General features: G+C 44.5%; 2 protein-coding genes across 2 annotated transcripts; one reads left to right on the top strand and one right to left on the bottom strand.

Moving 5' to 3' along the window:
• Positions 1 to 54: 54 nt before the first annotated feature.
• Positions 55 to 1445, bottom strand: mrpl43 (mitochondrial ribosomal protein L43). The gene is made up of 3 exons (XM_061705696.1): positions 1184 to 1445; positions 1007 to 1113; positions 55 to 301 (listed from the first exon to the last, which is right to left on the bottom strand). Exons 1-3 carry the CDS (start codon positions 1312 to 1314, stop codon positions 99 to 101), a joined length of 441 nt encoding a protein of 146 aa, XP_061561680.1. The 5' UTR covers positions 1315 to 1445; the 3' UTR covers positions 55 to 98.
• A 5062-nt stretch (positions 1446 to 6507) lies between these two features.
• On the top strand, positions 6508 to 14133 carry twnk (twinkle mtDNA helicase). Its single transcript, XM_061706411.1, is given in 6 exon segments — positions 6508 to 6590; positions 7430 to 8051; positions 11473 to 12175; positions 12476 to 12824; positions 12898 to 13039; positions 13678 to 14133. Coding segments are annotated over 6 exon segments (2229 nt in total). The 3' UTR covers positions 14008 to 14133.
• The last annotated feature ends 1032 nt before the right edge of the window (positions 14134 to 15165 follow it).

Genomic DNA, 15165 nt, shown 5'->3' with positions numbered 1-15165 from the left:
TTTGATCACAAACAAATGTGTGACACAGAAGGGCAAGCAATCGCAGAGGGAAAATACTGTACACAAAAACTTTATTTAATAGAAGCAGTTTAGAAAAGTCACACTTTGTCATCATTTCGAGGGGCGAGAGGGCGATTGGTGAAGGGATGCCACAGGCCCTGGATGCTGGGGTTGTCCGTGTGGAAGGGCTTGCGAATGCGGATCACATCAAGGCCCGACTGACTGGTTAGCTTGGCTAAAACCTCGGAGACCTGCGAGGATGTTTTGCTCGCCACAATCTCTTCCCTCACGTTGCCATTTACTGCAGAGTCAAAATAAATGTCAAAATTAAACACCACTCAGACAAAATGAAGAAACAAGTACATGCTAACAATCGTCTATATAATACATCATAATGCCATTAAATAATTCAAAAGGTAGTGACATTAAATGTATAAGCAGTCATTAATAAAATTATTTTAACAGGTTCAATGTACTTGTTTTCACTTTATATCTCACAATGTAATTCATGAATTGATCATTTACATAACTGCTTTGCAATTCAATTAATTTATGCTATTTAATTGGCTTTGTTTCATTTCGGGGTGAAAAAAATCTATAGCCTGTCACTTTTTACTGATGTAGAAACAAGTGAAAGGGCGCCCCCCTCAGGAAGCAGGAGTAATAAAAAAAACAGAAACAGAAAAGGCACAAATAACTGCTAATTCGTTGGAACTAATGAGTACCGGGAAGTAGCAAAGTGCAAATACATTGTCAATGTACTCAAGTAGATTTTTCATGTATATTTTACTCTTACCCTGCAATTTTTTCAAAAGACATCTAGAACAATATTTTTGAGTTGTGTACTCAAGTACATTTCGATATCAGTACTACTATTACTTTTACTTAAGGAGTTGAATCAGTAGTTTTCCTAGTCTTTTTCTGACACAAGTCGTACTTTTGCCACCTGTAGAACTAATGTTAAACCGCGTGTAGATGTTAAATACAGGCAAGCAGGACGACTTACAGTATTCAGCTACTATTCTGGGTTTGTGGCACGGCTGTGGGGACACGTACACGACGGTTCCAAGGTTCTTTTTGGCGTAATCCACCACTCCGTCTTCAATAAAGTCCCTGTTTGTAACCAATAATGGTGTTATGTCTGGGGTTGTGCCCATATTTTGTGTATGATGTTGTTGTTTACCTGACACCCAGCGAGCTTTGGCCCTTTTTGGAGAAGATGATGGAGATCCGCTTGAGCTGGCACACGTAACGACCTACGCCGTTTTGGAGGACGCTTTTCAGGAAGCGACTCGGTGTGCCCCTGGATGTCATTTTTAATTACTTTAATCGCTTACTTCCAGGGGGGTTGGGGGGGGGGGGCGATTCGATCGGAGGGTTAACCCACAAAAGAAAAACGAAGCCGGGTAAACAACATTGGCAGAGGACGCCACACAGTGCGTCGATTATATATCATCGGGTGAAACAAATACAAGACGTGCATGGTTCCATACTGAAAGCCCGTCTTAACGATTTAAGAGAACATAATTCACCCCTATAGTGATTTATACATTTATTAATGTTGTTATTATTCATTGCATGCTCATATTAAGCCACTGGATTGGCCAAAAGTGTACTTTAAAATGCTCTAAATTCCTAGTCAGTTCATGTTTCGTCCCGGTTTATTTTGGTCCCCATTTGGTCCGTTCATCATATATTTACGGGTAAAACAACCACAAAGAGCGGTATATCTTTTGACACTTTAATAAGCATTTCTAACAAGCTTAGTGAGGCAAAACTGTCACTGTTCTTCATTAACTGATCAATGTAATTTCATTTCATTCAAAATATAAATATAAAGCCCCGCGAAACATTGGTAGCTAAAATGTAGGATCTAAAATGTCGTATCGTTCCTTTTTGGTGCATGTTTCACACCGACCTGTTTCGGGTAACACACGTATGGGTCAGTCCACAAAGAAGGTTGAACAAACCCTGAGTATAAAACCCGAAAGTTAGAGTATCCGTGTCCTCATATCTCGAATCACCATGGCAACCCATAGGAAAAGGTCCAGTTACTTTCTCTCTTTGAATTGCAGGTGCTGATGCAGGCTTATAAAGAACATGAAACAAAATTCCGAAAAAAAAGCAACACTGCTGTGGCAACAAATTGCTGCACAAGTCAATGCGTAAATTATGAACTTGAAATGTACACTACTCAGTGTGAAATAAGGCCATGTTTTGTTGAAGACAAAGCTATCATTATGTTGTATAAATGACAACACGTGGATACACAGGTGAGTTAATTGTACGTTCTGCCATCTCATGGGAGAGCATTGAATTGTTCTGAATTAAAAAAATTTTTTTTGCTGCACAGTGGTAATGAATTACTACGGTACCCCCCTGGTGCCAAGGTATGAGAAAAATAAAATTAATTGATAATCTGTTCCCTCAATTTAGTAATCTGTACCCTCAGTTTACTAAACTGTACACTCAGTTTAGTAATCCGTACCCTCAATTTAGTACTGTGTTTAGGAAACACGCAGGCTAATTGTAGCCACTCCTGCTAGTACTGCTATATAATGATCAACCCCCTCGAACTACAGCAATATTGCCTTTCAGTTGGAAAAAATGGGATGTAGGATATATCACGAGATGACAATTTATACACAGAATTCACACGAGTAAGAATATAACATACAAATAGAATTGACTTCACTTGACAGATATACGTAGGTATACGGAGCCCCAGACATTTGCTAAACTGAGGGAACGGATTACTAAATTGAGGGTGCAGTTTACTAAATTGAGGGTACGGATTACTAAACTGAGGGTACGGTTTACTAAATTGAGGGTACGGATTACTAAATTGAGGGAACAGATTATCAATCAATTTTATTTTTCTCATACCTTGGCACCAGTGGGGATCCGTAAATTACTGATTTGACTTCCTGACTTCACAGTTTAACACACTTTTAACGTTATAACGTGATACATTTCATGTTATGACGTGATATGTTTCACGTTATATAAATTAAAGACAGCCATATAATTATATATTAGCCTATAATGCATGTAGTCTATATCCATCTATCTGTACATATGCAATATATATACTGACAGATAAAGTTGTTGTTACCCCTGTGTTAATGAAAGAAAAATAAATTGCATGATAAATTAAAATAGAAATTATATATTTCAAAATATAACAATAGTATAGCAATACAAGCATATAAAAATCATTTAATTGTGACACCAATATTGGGATAGAATTGCATCGTCGGGCAACTGCTGATCCCCCCTCCAGGTTTCCTCAGTATTTTATATGACTTGTAACATTTTTAGATTGCAACATAATTGCTTTAGACAATGCTATCAGTCTACATAATTTAAGTGTGCATATGTCAATGAATTGTGCATACATTTGTTTCTGTTTTTATAGATTGATGCCACAGTCGTTGCCTTCATAGATGACAACAATCTGCCTGGCTACATCCCAACATATGGAGAACGCATAGCAGCAAGACGCTTCTGTTTGGAAAACAAAGATGCAAATAAAGGAACAAGAGAATCCCCCCAAAAATGTCAGTGCTTAAAAAACTAAAGAAAAAGATGGGTGTTGGGAATGAGGATAATGAAAGTGATCATGAGGAGACTCCAACTGCAAAAGTGGAAAAGAACCTACACAAAAAACAAATGGGCTGAAAAGCTGACCAAAAAGTTGAGTTGGGGTGGCTTCATGAAGGTAAACAAATAAGGAAACGCAAAGGAGGCGGAACGAGGGCACGTGATGCGTCCAAAAAAGGTGACATAATACAGTATGCTAAAGACATTTTCTTTCCAAATGGAAAAAGTAGATTTGGAAGATGTGAAGCATTCAGTTGTGACATATTAGACTATCAAGAGGAAGCTGTACTTGATGAAGATATCACAATTGGAGACCTCTACAAAGTGCTCAGAATGGGAGTGTTAAGATCTTACCTTTGCACTAATAGACAGATAGACTCTGTTGCGGAAAGCTCTGATGCAAATATTGATGAACAGCTGAGAGCCGCACATGAAGATGATCTTCAAACCATCGTCATTCAGTTGGCTGATTTGAAGGAGTTTGATGGAGATGTAAATTCTGACACATCTGAGGTGATGATCGGGCCTTTCCTTGGAGAACCCATGGGAAGTCAGCTGGATGACACTTTGATACATCAACCCATCCTGCAGTTTAAAGTCGATGAGCTGGCCATCCCATCACTCACTCTTACCGCATTAAGCACAGCAACATTCAACACTCCAGACACAGCATATACAGGTGATCAAGCAAGTGATTCTACAGCTCCATATGATCTTGAATGTGTCATCACTATAAAACTTCACAGAGTCCATCTTCTGGTGGAGATGATTAGCCAGTTTAAGGAGTGCAGCACTGCTCAAACACCACTTAAAATACACTTACATCGATGAAAAAGGAGCTGATGCAGATGGTGTTTCAAGGGATGTCTATGCTGCATTTTGGACAGAGTTTATGGACCACACAGCTGAGGGGAGGACGTTAGAGTTCCATCACTGACTCCGAGATGGCAGGAAGAAGAGTGGAAATCCATTGGCCGAATTCCCCTGAAAGGATATGAAGACCATGGATACTTTCCTTGTCGCCTTGCCCCTGTTTTCACGGTGGCACTTATTTTTTGGTGTGAATAGAGTGTCACAAATGTACTTTGTGTGAAACCTGAGCCTCTTTAGTTGAACACAAAGCTACTATTCTGTTGTAGAATGGCAACAGGATACACAGGGTGATTGTACATTCTGCCACCATTGAACTGTTTGGCCTGTCACTATACATCACTGGCATGATCAGATGAACGGATACATTATGGTTTGTAGTAAATAAATAATTTAGAATAGAAATGTGCAAAAAAAAATTTTATATATATATTTTTTTTGTGACAGAACAACAAAGTGCAACAGCAAACCTAATCGCTTAGATGTATAAAAATAACTTAAATTGTATAAAATAGAGTATTCAATAAAATAATAAATACAATGAAAATACTGAAATAATTATGTAACTGAATTGAGGTAACATGAACCAAGGTAGCAAAAATTGTATCACAAACAAATACAATGTTGAACAATTAAGTATGTGAAATGTGCAGAAGCTTTAGTAAATACAATAAAAACAAATTACCTTCCTCCACACAATATTATATATATTATTCATAGGTGTCTTATGCTTCTTTAAGAACGAAACAAAAATTTGAAAAAAAAAAACCACACAAAGTGGGGTGCCATCGGGGTGGCTGAATTTCAGTTTTCTGACCACCACCTAGCTCCGCCCCTGGTGACATAGTGGTTGGGAATCGTTGGTGTTCATAGTCATGTTTAAGATGGTCGTGAATATACAGTACCTGGTCATTGATACTGTGAAATAGTTTTTGGTTAATATAGTCCCATTCATTTTTTACAGGAGTAGTGATGGGTATGTGTGTCCCGTCCACACATCCTATCACATTTGGAAGCCCTGCAAAAATGACATCTAATTAGTCCGAATCCAGTCTGAGCAGCAGTTTCAATCATAATTTTATATAACATGGAATAGATTTGGACATCAATCACCTGCGATGCTGTGAAATTCTTCTTGGATGAGTTTTACAGGTTTGAGTCCAAGGAAGACCACCGTGACATTTAACAGGCGCTTAAGGGCTGTTCATCTGGGAAAGCCATCACCTCCAACCGTGGTTGGCAAAGTCTCTGTCGACTGAAGGCATATCGAATAATTTGTGCCTCAATGTCGATTGGATTAGGGAGAAAGGACAAGCCATGCTTTGCTTCAGGTGGGAGGAGGTAGGTAGAAACTCGTTTTTTTTTCTGTAGAAATCCCACCAGCGGAGCAGGTTCTATACACCTTGGCGTCTGACTCTGGAATCGAACGGATAAAAAGGGTTTTCTCATCGAAGATTCTTTATAATATGATTCATGCGGCGATTATTATTACTCTGCTATTTGTTGGACGTTTTGTATACAGTAGTATTTGCTATGATTGTTTTGGTTAACACACCGTCTGTTAATCGTGTATTTCTGGGTGAAACGACGACAAAACATACTTATATCTTTTCACAATTTAAGTATTTTAACTACTTTAGTAAGCATTAATAACCATTAACATCATTTATAAAAGTATTAATGAAGTAATTCGATTTTACGATATTAATATAACGCCCTGCGAATAGCTAAAATTTCGACTCTATAATGTCAAACGTTCCTACGTTGTGAATGTTTTGCACGGGTTTGTTTTGGTCCAACAGAGTCCGTCAATCATATACTTCTGGGTGAAACAACTACAAAGAAGTTATTGCCTTTTCACACTGGAAGCAGTTTTAACGGTTTCATTGTGCATTTAGATTCACTGTGACTCTTTATGAAGGTATTAAAGTTGTTTTATTTTCATTTGAAAATACTGATATAAAGCCATGTGGAAACTGAAATGTAGAATTTGAAATTCGGTGCATTCTGCTTTGGTGTACGTTTCACACGGACATGTTGTGGACAAACACCTAAAAGCCCGGGTTCCAGCTTTCGCATGGAGGACAAGATGAGGACGCAGGCGGGCAACTGAACGCGTAAGAAGATCAAGTTTTGATAATAATGTGGAGTTAATTATGTTTTTAATAAAAGTCGCTGTCATACTAATTAGCAAGTTCCTCATCTCTAACATTTCAACTTCAAACTGTTCAGTTCATTCATTCAGTACATATGAGGAACCACTTGTCACGTTCCCCAAATTTCCCACATATTTCAGTACAGTGCACCCCTGCTATTTATGGGTAGAGGGACCAAGGTCTGACGAAAGTAGTCAAAATCTGCAAACACACAGCCCCTAAAAGGGGTTCTTATTGCGTGTAGAGGCCACAAGGTGGCGGCAAAAACTGAGGACTCGATCTCAACCTGTACTGAGTCGTGAACCCATGTGACATAAACGACTCTATGCAGTGAATTATCCAACAGAAACCATCTTTACATGAGGCCCTTCAATAGTATTAGCTAGCATAATGGCCTAAATAACATGGTATCACAAACTGAAGTGACATCACACATACTATCCCTTTACACAACTGCTACTAAATCATTAAAATGACCTTTTGGCATGTACACACAGTAATATTAATATTAATATTAGGAAATACAAATACAGTACACTGTAACAGTTGAGTGGCATTATTAGTAGCTGCATCAGGAGGGAAGCAAAAACATTCACTTTTGAGACGATGCGTTCAATGACCGGCAGCAAAACAAGACATTTCATAAGCAGACGGGAAAACACAGTCAACGAATTAAACACCAAGATTCCACTAGATGGCACTACAGTAATAATTAAGACAACAGCAATGGAGGAGATTTGAATAATGATTAGAAATTGCATTTTCTTGTGGCAGCTGTTATCTCTCAATGTGTTTCACAGGCTAACACTTTGTCAAATGTGGAGGAGATTGCTTCTGAGGGGTCTCGCTCAGGAAAGGGCCCTGAGGTTTCACTCCCCAAGACACTTTCCATCCCCTTTCGTGGGCCCCCTGTCTCATAACAGAGCTCCTGGGGCTTTGTGGGCTTTCAAGCTGCGGGACACGGGCTCCTTCGGGTCCCGGGGGTACAAAAAAGATGCCAAATCCACGGTGGACTTCCCCGCCAGTGCTGTCACGGTTGCCGACATTAAACAGTACCTACGCTCCAAGGACGTTCCCTTCCATGACGGCTTCAGCTGCCTGCACGTACCCAGCATCTTCGTGGAGGCCGCCTCCAGGGCCGAACGCTTCTCCTTGTTTGTGGACAAGACCACGGGGCAGTTCTTGTGCATGGACACCCAGGTGCAAGGGAGCTGGGAGGACCTCCAGGACTGCCTGGAGGTGATGCAGGCGGAGGAGCGGGATTCCCTCAGCCCGCAAGTGCTGCTGGGATATCCGGAGAGTGCAGAGGAGCAGGAGCAGAGCGAAAGGGACGCGAGGGAGGTGAGGAGCATCTGGTCCGCCTCAGTGCCCTTCTCGGAGCTGACTGAGGACGAGGCGCAGCTCATCAAAACTATGTTCCAGGTAGGACTGGGCGAAATGCCCTAAGAATAAAATCTCCCAATTTCCAAATTCTGCCGGCACGTTGGACGACTGGTTCGCACATCTGCCTCACAGTTCTGGGGCCCGGGGTGGGTTTTCTCCGGGCGTTCCGGTTTCTTCCCACATCCCAAAAACATGCGTGGTAGGTTGATTGAAGACTCTAAATTGCCCGTAGGTGTAAATGTGAGTGCAAATGGTTCCTTGTTTCGATGTGTCCTGCGATTGGCTGGCTACCAGTTCAGGGTGTACCCCGCCTCCCGCCCCAAGATAGCTGGGATAGGCTCCAGCAGCCAGCGACCCTAGTGAGGATAAGCGGTAAAGAAAATGGATGGATGCATGGAATTTCCAAATTCTGCATCAACCTATTTTTGAAGTCGATTTAGCCCCCTGCCAAGTCCCCAGCCCTAGTTGAGTCCATGGGGCGCATGCAGCGGACACATTGCAAAAAAACAAATGACACCGGCCCTGGTGTTAAAATGCTTTTTTAATATTTTTCCTTTTAATTAATAGCTAAACCCCAGGGCAGGAAACACTTGTCATAATAAACACTTTTAGACTTTTTCAAGATTATTATTTATTTAAATAAAATAAAAAGTACCATATTTTCACGACCATAAGGCGCACCGTATTAAAAGGTGCAGTCTCAGTTACGGGGTCTATTTCTGTATTTAACACACACATAAGGCGCACCGTATTATTGGGCGCAGGCATGGTAAAACATGCGCTAGCTTAAAACATACGGTAGCATGCATGCATGCTAAAACAATTTTTTAAAAAGGCAGCGGGAGCAAAACTGAGTTCGGTTGTACTTTATTGAAGTATTTAATAATGTTATGTTTTGATCAATCCTCATCCACAAATCCATCAAAGTCCTCATGTTCTGTATCCGAAATGAACAGCTGGGCAAGTTCTCCATCAAACACGCCAGGTTCCCTCTCGTCATTGTCGGAGTCAGTCTCGTTGCCGCGCGGCTCCTCAGAAACGATGCCGGCTTTTACGAAAGCTCGAACAACAGTGCAAGCAGACGCGTTAGCCCAAGCATCCACAATCCATTCCCAAATTGTGGCGTAACTCGCCCGGCGCTGCCTCCTAGTCTTAGTAAAGCTGTGTTCGCCATCTGTCATCCATGGCTCCCACGCCGCTCGCAACTTCACTTTGAACGGCCGATGTCCAGCGGTTGGAGTTCCTTTGTCAAGGCTCCCGGAATGATGGAAAGCTCCGAGTTGTTGCACTCAGTCGAATGGTGACTGTAGAGACGCTTCTCCCGGCTGTTCTTTGCTCATTAATCCATTGCTCGATTTGATCTTCCAACTCAGGCCACCTCGCCTTGTTTCCGCGGAAACTCAGCTTCGTCTTCTTGACTTGGCGAAGTTCGTTTTCCTGTTTCCTCCACTTGCAAACCATGGATTCGTTGATCTTGAATTCTCTCGCGGCTGCTCGATTCCCATGTTCCTCCGCGTAACTGGTAGCTTGCAGTTTGAACTGTGCTTCGTCAGCGTGTCTCTTCGTAGGTGCCGTTTTCGGGGGTCCTTAGCCAAACCGATGTTGTTTTTCACAATGCACATACCGGCACTATATACCTACTGGGGGCATGCCTTTAGCGTTCTCTTTCACGCGCACCCTTCCCCCTTTAACGTCCGCATGCTGTCCAAAGTCACGTCCGCCTTTCCTCTATACAAGGAGCGTGTCGGCAGGAAATGCTCCCAGTCTGTCAAGCGGAGCACTCATCAAAGTCACACAACAACATTTAAAGATTTGGGAACTCGGTGCACACATAAGGCACGCCGCATTATAAGGCGCCCTGTCCATTTTTGAGAAAATGTAAGACTTTTAAGTGTGCCTTATGGTCGTGAAAATACGGTATACATATATAAGAAAATAATATTATTATATATGTATATCATTAGTTTTCAAATTACGGGTCCTGACTGTTGTTTCTGCCTATGCACCAAACAGCAGTTCAGAGTACCCACCCTTTTTGGAGTCCTTGGAGGGGGTGCTGGAGAGCGCTCCCGCTGGGGACTCCATCGTTCTGCTGGGGGACTTCAATGCTCACGTGGGCAAGGACAGTGAGACATGGAAGGGCGTGATTGGGAGGAACGACCCCCCCCCCCCCATTCCCGATCAGAACCCGAGCAGTGTTCTGTTATTGGACTTCTGTGCTCATCACGGATTGTCCATAACGAACACCATGTTCAAGCATAAGGGTGTCCACACGTGCACTTGGCACCAGGACACCCTAAGCCGCAGTCGATGATCTACTTTGTGGTCGTGTCATCGGATTTCCGGCCGCATGTCTTGGACACTCGGGTGAAGAGAGGGGCGGAGCTGTCAACCGATCACCACCCAGTGGTGAGTTGGCTCCGATGGTAGGGGAAGATGCCGGTCCGACGTGGCAGGCCCAAACGTATTGTGAGGGGGAAGTCTGGCGGAATCCCCTGTCAGAAGGAGTTTCTTCGCACGGACATCGGGGACGGTGCCTCTGGATTGGCAGACTGGGGTGGGGGTACCCCTTTTTAGGAAGGTGTGTTCCAACGACAGGGGGATCACACTCTTCAGCCTCCCTGGTAAATGTCTATTCAGGGGTGCTGGAGAGGAGGGTCCGTCAGGAAGTTGAATCTCAGATCCTGGAGGAGCAGTGTGGTTTTCGTCCTGGCTGTGGAACAGTGGACCAGCTCTACACCCTCGGCAGCGTCCTCGAGGGTGCATGGGAGTTTGCCCAACCAGTCTATATGTGTTTTGTGGATTTGGAGAAGGCGTTCGACCGTGTCCCTCGGGGGTTCCTGTGGGGGGTGCTTTGGGAGAATGGGGTACCGAACCCCCTGATATTAGGGCTGTTCGGTCGCTGTACGACCGTAGTCAGACTTTGGTCCGCATATCCGGCAGTAAGTCGGACTCGTTTCCGGTGAGGGTTGGACTCCGCCAAGGCTGCCCTTTGTCACCGATTCTTTTCATAAGTCTTATGGACAGAATTTCAAGGCGCAGCCGAGGCATATAGGGGTTCCGGTTTGGTGGCCTCAGTATTGCATCTCTGCTTTTTGCAGATGATGTGGTTCTGTTGGCTTCATCAAACTGTGATCTCCAACTCTCACTGGAGCAGTTCGCAAGCAGAGTGTGAAGCGGCTGGCATGAGAATCAGCACCTCCGGTGAGGTGTTCCGGGCACGTCCCGAGACCCCGGGGACGACCCAGGACACGCTGGAGAACAACTTAACAACATAAAACGCTTTATAAAGTATTTCAGGCATTCTTTTTTACAGTAGTAGAATGCATGTTGACATAATACAATACAAAAGTAAAACATTTGTTCCCCATCGGTGCACAGTGACATTACAATAGTGTAAATAAAGAGCCCCATTGAAAGCATGCAACAATAATAGACATTTTTTTATTTTATTTTGCAGATCACAAAGATCTCCAACGCAACGCTGAAGAAGTTCGACGTGAGGCTCTTCAAGCCCACCAAGAGTCTGGTTTTCCCCTGGTTGGGCGGTCCCGACTCCTCTTTGAAGGGACTGAAGCTCCTCTCAGCGCAAAGCACCGCCGACGGTGCCGTTAGTTACAACGAGGCGACAGTCCCCAAGTGCGGCTCCTACAACAACCTCTTCGGCCTCCCTCTGCTGAGCCGCATAGACGCCGACGTGGTCCTTACGAGCCGTGAGCTAGACACGCTGGCCGTGAGCCAGGCCACGGGGCTGGCCAGCGTGACCCTCCCGCGGGGCGTGGGCTGCCTGCCGCCCGCCCTACTTCCCTACCTGGAGCACTTCAAGCGCGTCACGCTGTGGCTGGGCGCCGACATGCGCTCCTGGGAGGCGTCCAAGATCTTCTCGCGCAAACTGGGCCTGCGCCGCTGCCGGCTGGTGCGACCTGGGGAGTACCGCCCGAGTCCCGGGGAGGCCCTGGCGCAGGGCAAGAGCCTGAGCCGCGTCGTGGCTGACGCCATCCCCGCTGCGCACAAGTCCATCGTGTCCTTCAAGCAGCTCCGCGAGGATGTGTACGGGGAGATGGTGAACACGGAGGAGGTGGCCGGCGTCAAGTGGGCCCGCTTTCCAGAGCTCAACAGGATCCTGAAGGGACACCGCAAGGGAGAGCTCACTGTTTTCACTGGTGAGAAGTTAATCCATTGTGTGTGTGATGGGTACACTTTGCCTGCTGTTATAGACATACATGTTCCCCCCTCAAAAAACCCATTTATTTGTTAGTTAAAAGGAAAAAAAACAGCCAATCCAAAACAAATGGTGATGACAAGTTATTGTAGAGATGCTTGTCAACATCCTGACTACTGTCGAGATAACCTTTAGCAACCCCCCATTCCCCCCAAATACAGTAGCCAGTGCATCAGAAACTCTATCCAAATGCGTCCTAACTATGTGAACATTCCGTGCGTCGTGTCTCGATGTTGGGCAGGTCCCACCGGAAGCGGGAAGACCACCTTCATCAGCGAGCTGGCCCTGGACCTTTGCACGCAGGGCGTCAACACGCTGTGGGGTAGCTTCGAAATCAACAACGTGCGTCTGGCCAAGATCATGCTGACGCAGTTCGCTATGCAGCGGCTGGAGGAGAACCTGGAGCAGTATGACTTCTGGGCGGACAAGTTCGAGGAGCTGCCGCTTTACTTCATGACCTTCCACGGCCAGCAGAATATCAAGTCGGTACTGGACACCATGCAGCACGCCGTCTACCTCTACGACATCAACCACGTGGTCATCGACAACCTGCAGTTCATGATGGGACAGGAGAACCTCTCGGTCGACAAGTGAGCGAGCGTTTCCACAGCGTTCAGGGAGTGAAGCAGCATGTGGCTCACCACCTGTACCTAAAACTTCCAGGTTCGCCGTCCAGGACCACATCATAGGCGCGTTCAGGAAGTTTGCCACCAACTCCAGCTGCCACGTCACGCTCATCATTCACCCCAGGAAGGAGGAAGACGACCGAGAGCTGCAGACGGCCTCCATATTTGGCTCGGCAAAGGTGCGAGCCGGCTTTTCTTTCTTTCTCCCCCCCCCCTTGCTAGTGTGTCATTTTAGATGGTACGGGCAGAGAGAAAAAGCAATAACAACACCTGCTACTAGGTAATTGGATAAGTTATCTATAGAGACCAGAGAGACAAAAATAATACCATGTAGGTCATTTGAAAGTTGACAGAGAGAAGAGAGACAACAAAAAGCAAGAACAAACAACAAAAATAACAATAACACCTTCTGGTACTTGGTTTGAGAGGAGGTAAAGAGAAAAAAGGAGAGTCGTAAAAAAACGAGCAAACAACATAAATGAAAAATTTGCAATAACACCTGCTCATATGGGGATTTTAGCGGGGACAGACAGAGAGAAGAAAGAACAAAAGACCGCATTAACAATAAAAACAGCTGAAAGTAGGTCATTTAAGAGGGGACAGAGAGAAAAGAGACAACATAAAACATTAACCAAAGACAAACAATAGCAATAACACCATCTCATGCTTAGTTTGAGAGGGGGCAGACAGAGAGAAAAGTGAGAAAACTGATAACAATAATACCAGTTATGTATTTTAAGACAGCAATAACAAAAAAAACAACACTATCAATGAAAACAGATGTTAGGAAGTGATTTGACTTTTGTGATGGCGACAGGCCAGCCAAGAGGCGGACAACGTGCTCATCCTGCAGGAGAAGAAGTTGGTGACGTGCCCGGGTCGCCGCTCGCTGCAGGTGACCAAGAACCGCTTCGACGGGGACGTGGGGGTCTTCCCGCTCGACTTCATCAAGGCCTCGCTCACCTTCTCGACGCTCGTCAAGGGCAAACACAAGCTGAGGAAGGTCGCCGCCAAGCCCGAGGACAACGAGGGAGACGAGGCGCCGCCCAAGAAGGACGCCGTCAAACGGGAGAAGGCGGACAAACAGCAAGGCAAAACGCCAAAATCCACACGAGCTGCTAAAGATTCCGCATCGGGAGGTGAATGAATACTCTATGTCATTGGAATATTTCCTCTTTTATTACCTCTGAAACCTGCTTTTCTTACAAGTACTTATTTACAGTATTACGATCACAATGTGACTACTACTACTGCGACATTTTATACACTTACATCACCTGCACATATTTTTAATAAAACATTTCATATTGAGACTGCCCTACTGTTTTTTAATGTGTATGGTCCTTCATTTTCTCAGTTTTTGAGAGTTTTTTTCAACACCCACACTTTTCCAGAAAATTGCATTACATTTACATTACATGACAAATGAGACCCATTTGAGATGTTTGCAGATCCGTGCTCTAATTGTTGTTCAACAGACTTAAAAACGACATGTCCCCTAACAGCTGGGCTGGACTGATTTGAAAATGTGATGGAGTCATGCACGCCTGGCTCGACGACAGCTGACGCCCATTTCAAATTCTCACTTCCTTCACAGGAAAAGATAAGATCACCAGCATGTAATTTACATGCATTTTCAGTCTTTAAATGGCTTCAGATGGAAGTAATATAAGACGTAAAATAGGTATGGTCATCTTGATCCACATTCAGGGAATTGCACTCTCAAATTACCTAGCAGGGCCTGTTTTGTGGGTGAAATGAGCTGCAGAATTGTTGACCAATTACAGTGCAGCCATTATGTGCATCCGGCATGCTTTGGAATGACACGAGCACGCGCACGCACGGGCCGGGCGTCTGGAGCCGAGCGGCCAGGGGGACTAAGTGGCTTCATAAACTGGACAGGCATGTTTGCCTAGCTACATGCTGGAGCACCACATCCACTGAAGCAAATTGAGGTCAGGTTGGGTGGGTAAAAATATAGGTCACCTCAACATGTGAGTGTTCCAGCCAAGTCTTTGATTTGCAAGAAACTTGTATTTTTGACATGGAATGTAAGGTTAGGGTTAGTATAACACATTATCTTTGTTCGAGTGCAGCACAAGGCTTCGCCGAGGGGGTTAGTCAGGCGTGACCTCCTTTCGGCATATTTAGAATGTGGACCAAAGAAAAGCTTTGTTCTGGAAACAGCCTGGAAGTCCAAAGCTCTTCTCGAGCGCAGGTAATGCTTGTAATGACAAGGTGTTCAAAATAAAAGCAGAAGCTAAAACGGAACGGGGTGGGGGATGTGCACGTATGTAGTATTTTA

The sequence above is a fragment of the Phycodurus eques genome, chromosome 19 (assembly GCF_024500275.1).
Source record: "Phycodurus eques isolate BA_2022a chromosome 19, UOR_Pequ_1.1, whole genome shotgun sequence".
Taxonomy (NCBI): Eukaryota; Metazoa; Chordata; class Actinopteri; order Syngnathiformes; family Syngnathidae; genus Phycodurus; species Phycodurus eques.
This window is presented reverse-complemented; position numbering and strand designations above follow the sequence as displayed.

What these genes read in the sequence shown, in the direction of transcription:
- mrpl43 (XM_061705696.1), bottom strand. Translation starts at nt 1,314, where the DNA reads ATGACATCCAGGGGCACACCGAGTCGCTTCCTGAAAAGCGTCCTCCAA. An exon ending in CAAAGCTCGCTGGGTGTCAG is followed by an intron (nt 1,114 to 1,183) that starts GTAAACAACAAC and finishes GGTTACAAACAG; the next exon opens with GGACTTTATTGAAGACGGAG. An exon ending in CAGAATAGTAGCTGAATACT is followed by an intron (nt 302 to 1,006) that starts GTAAGTCGTCCT and finishes TTGACTCTGCAG; the next exon opens with TAAATGGCAACGTGAGGGAA.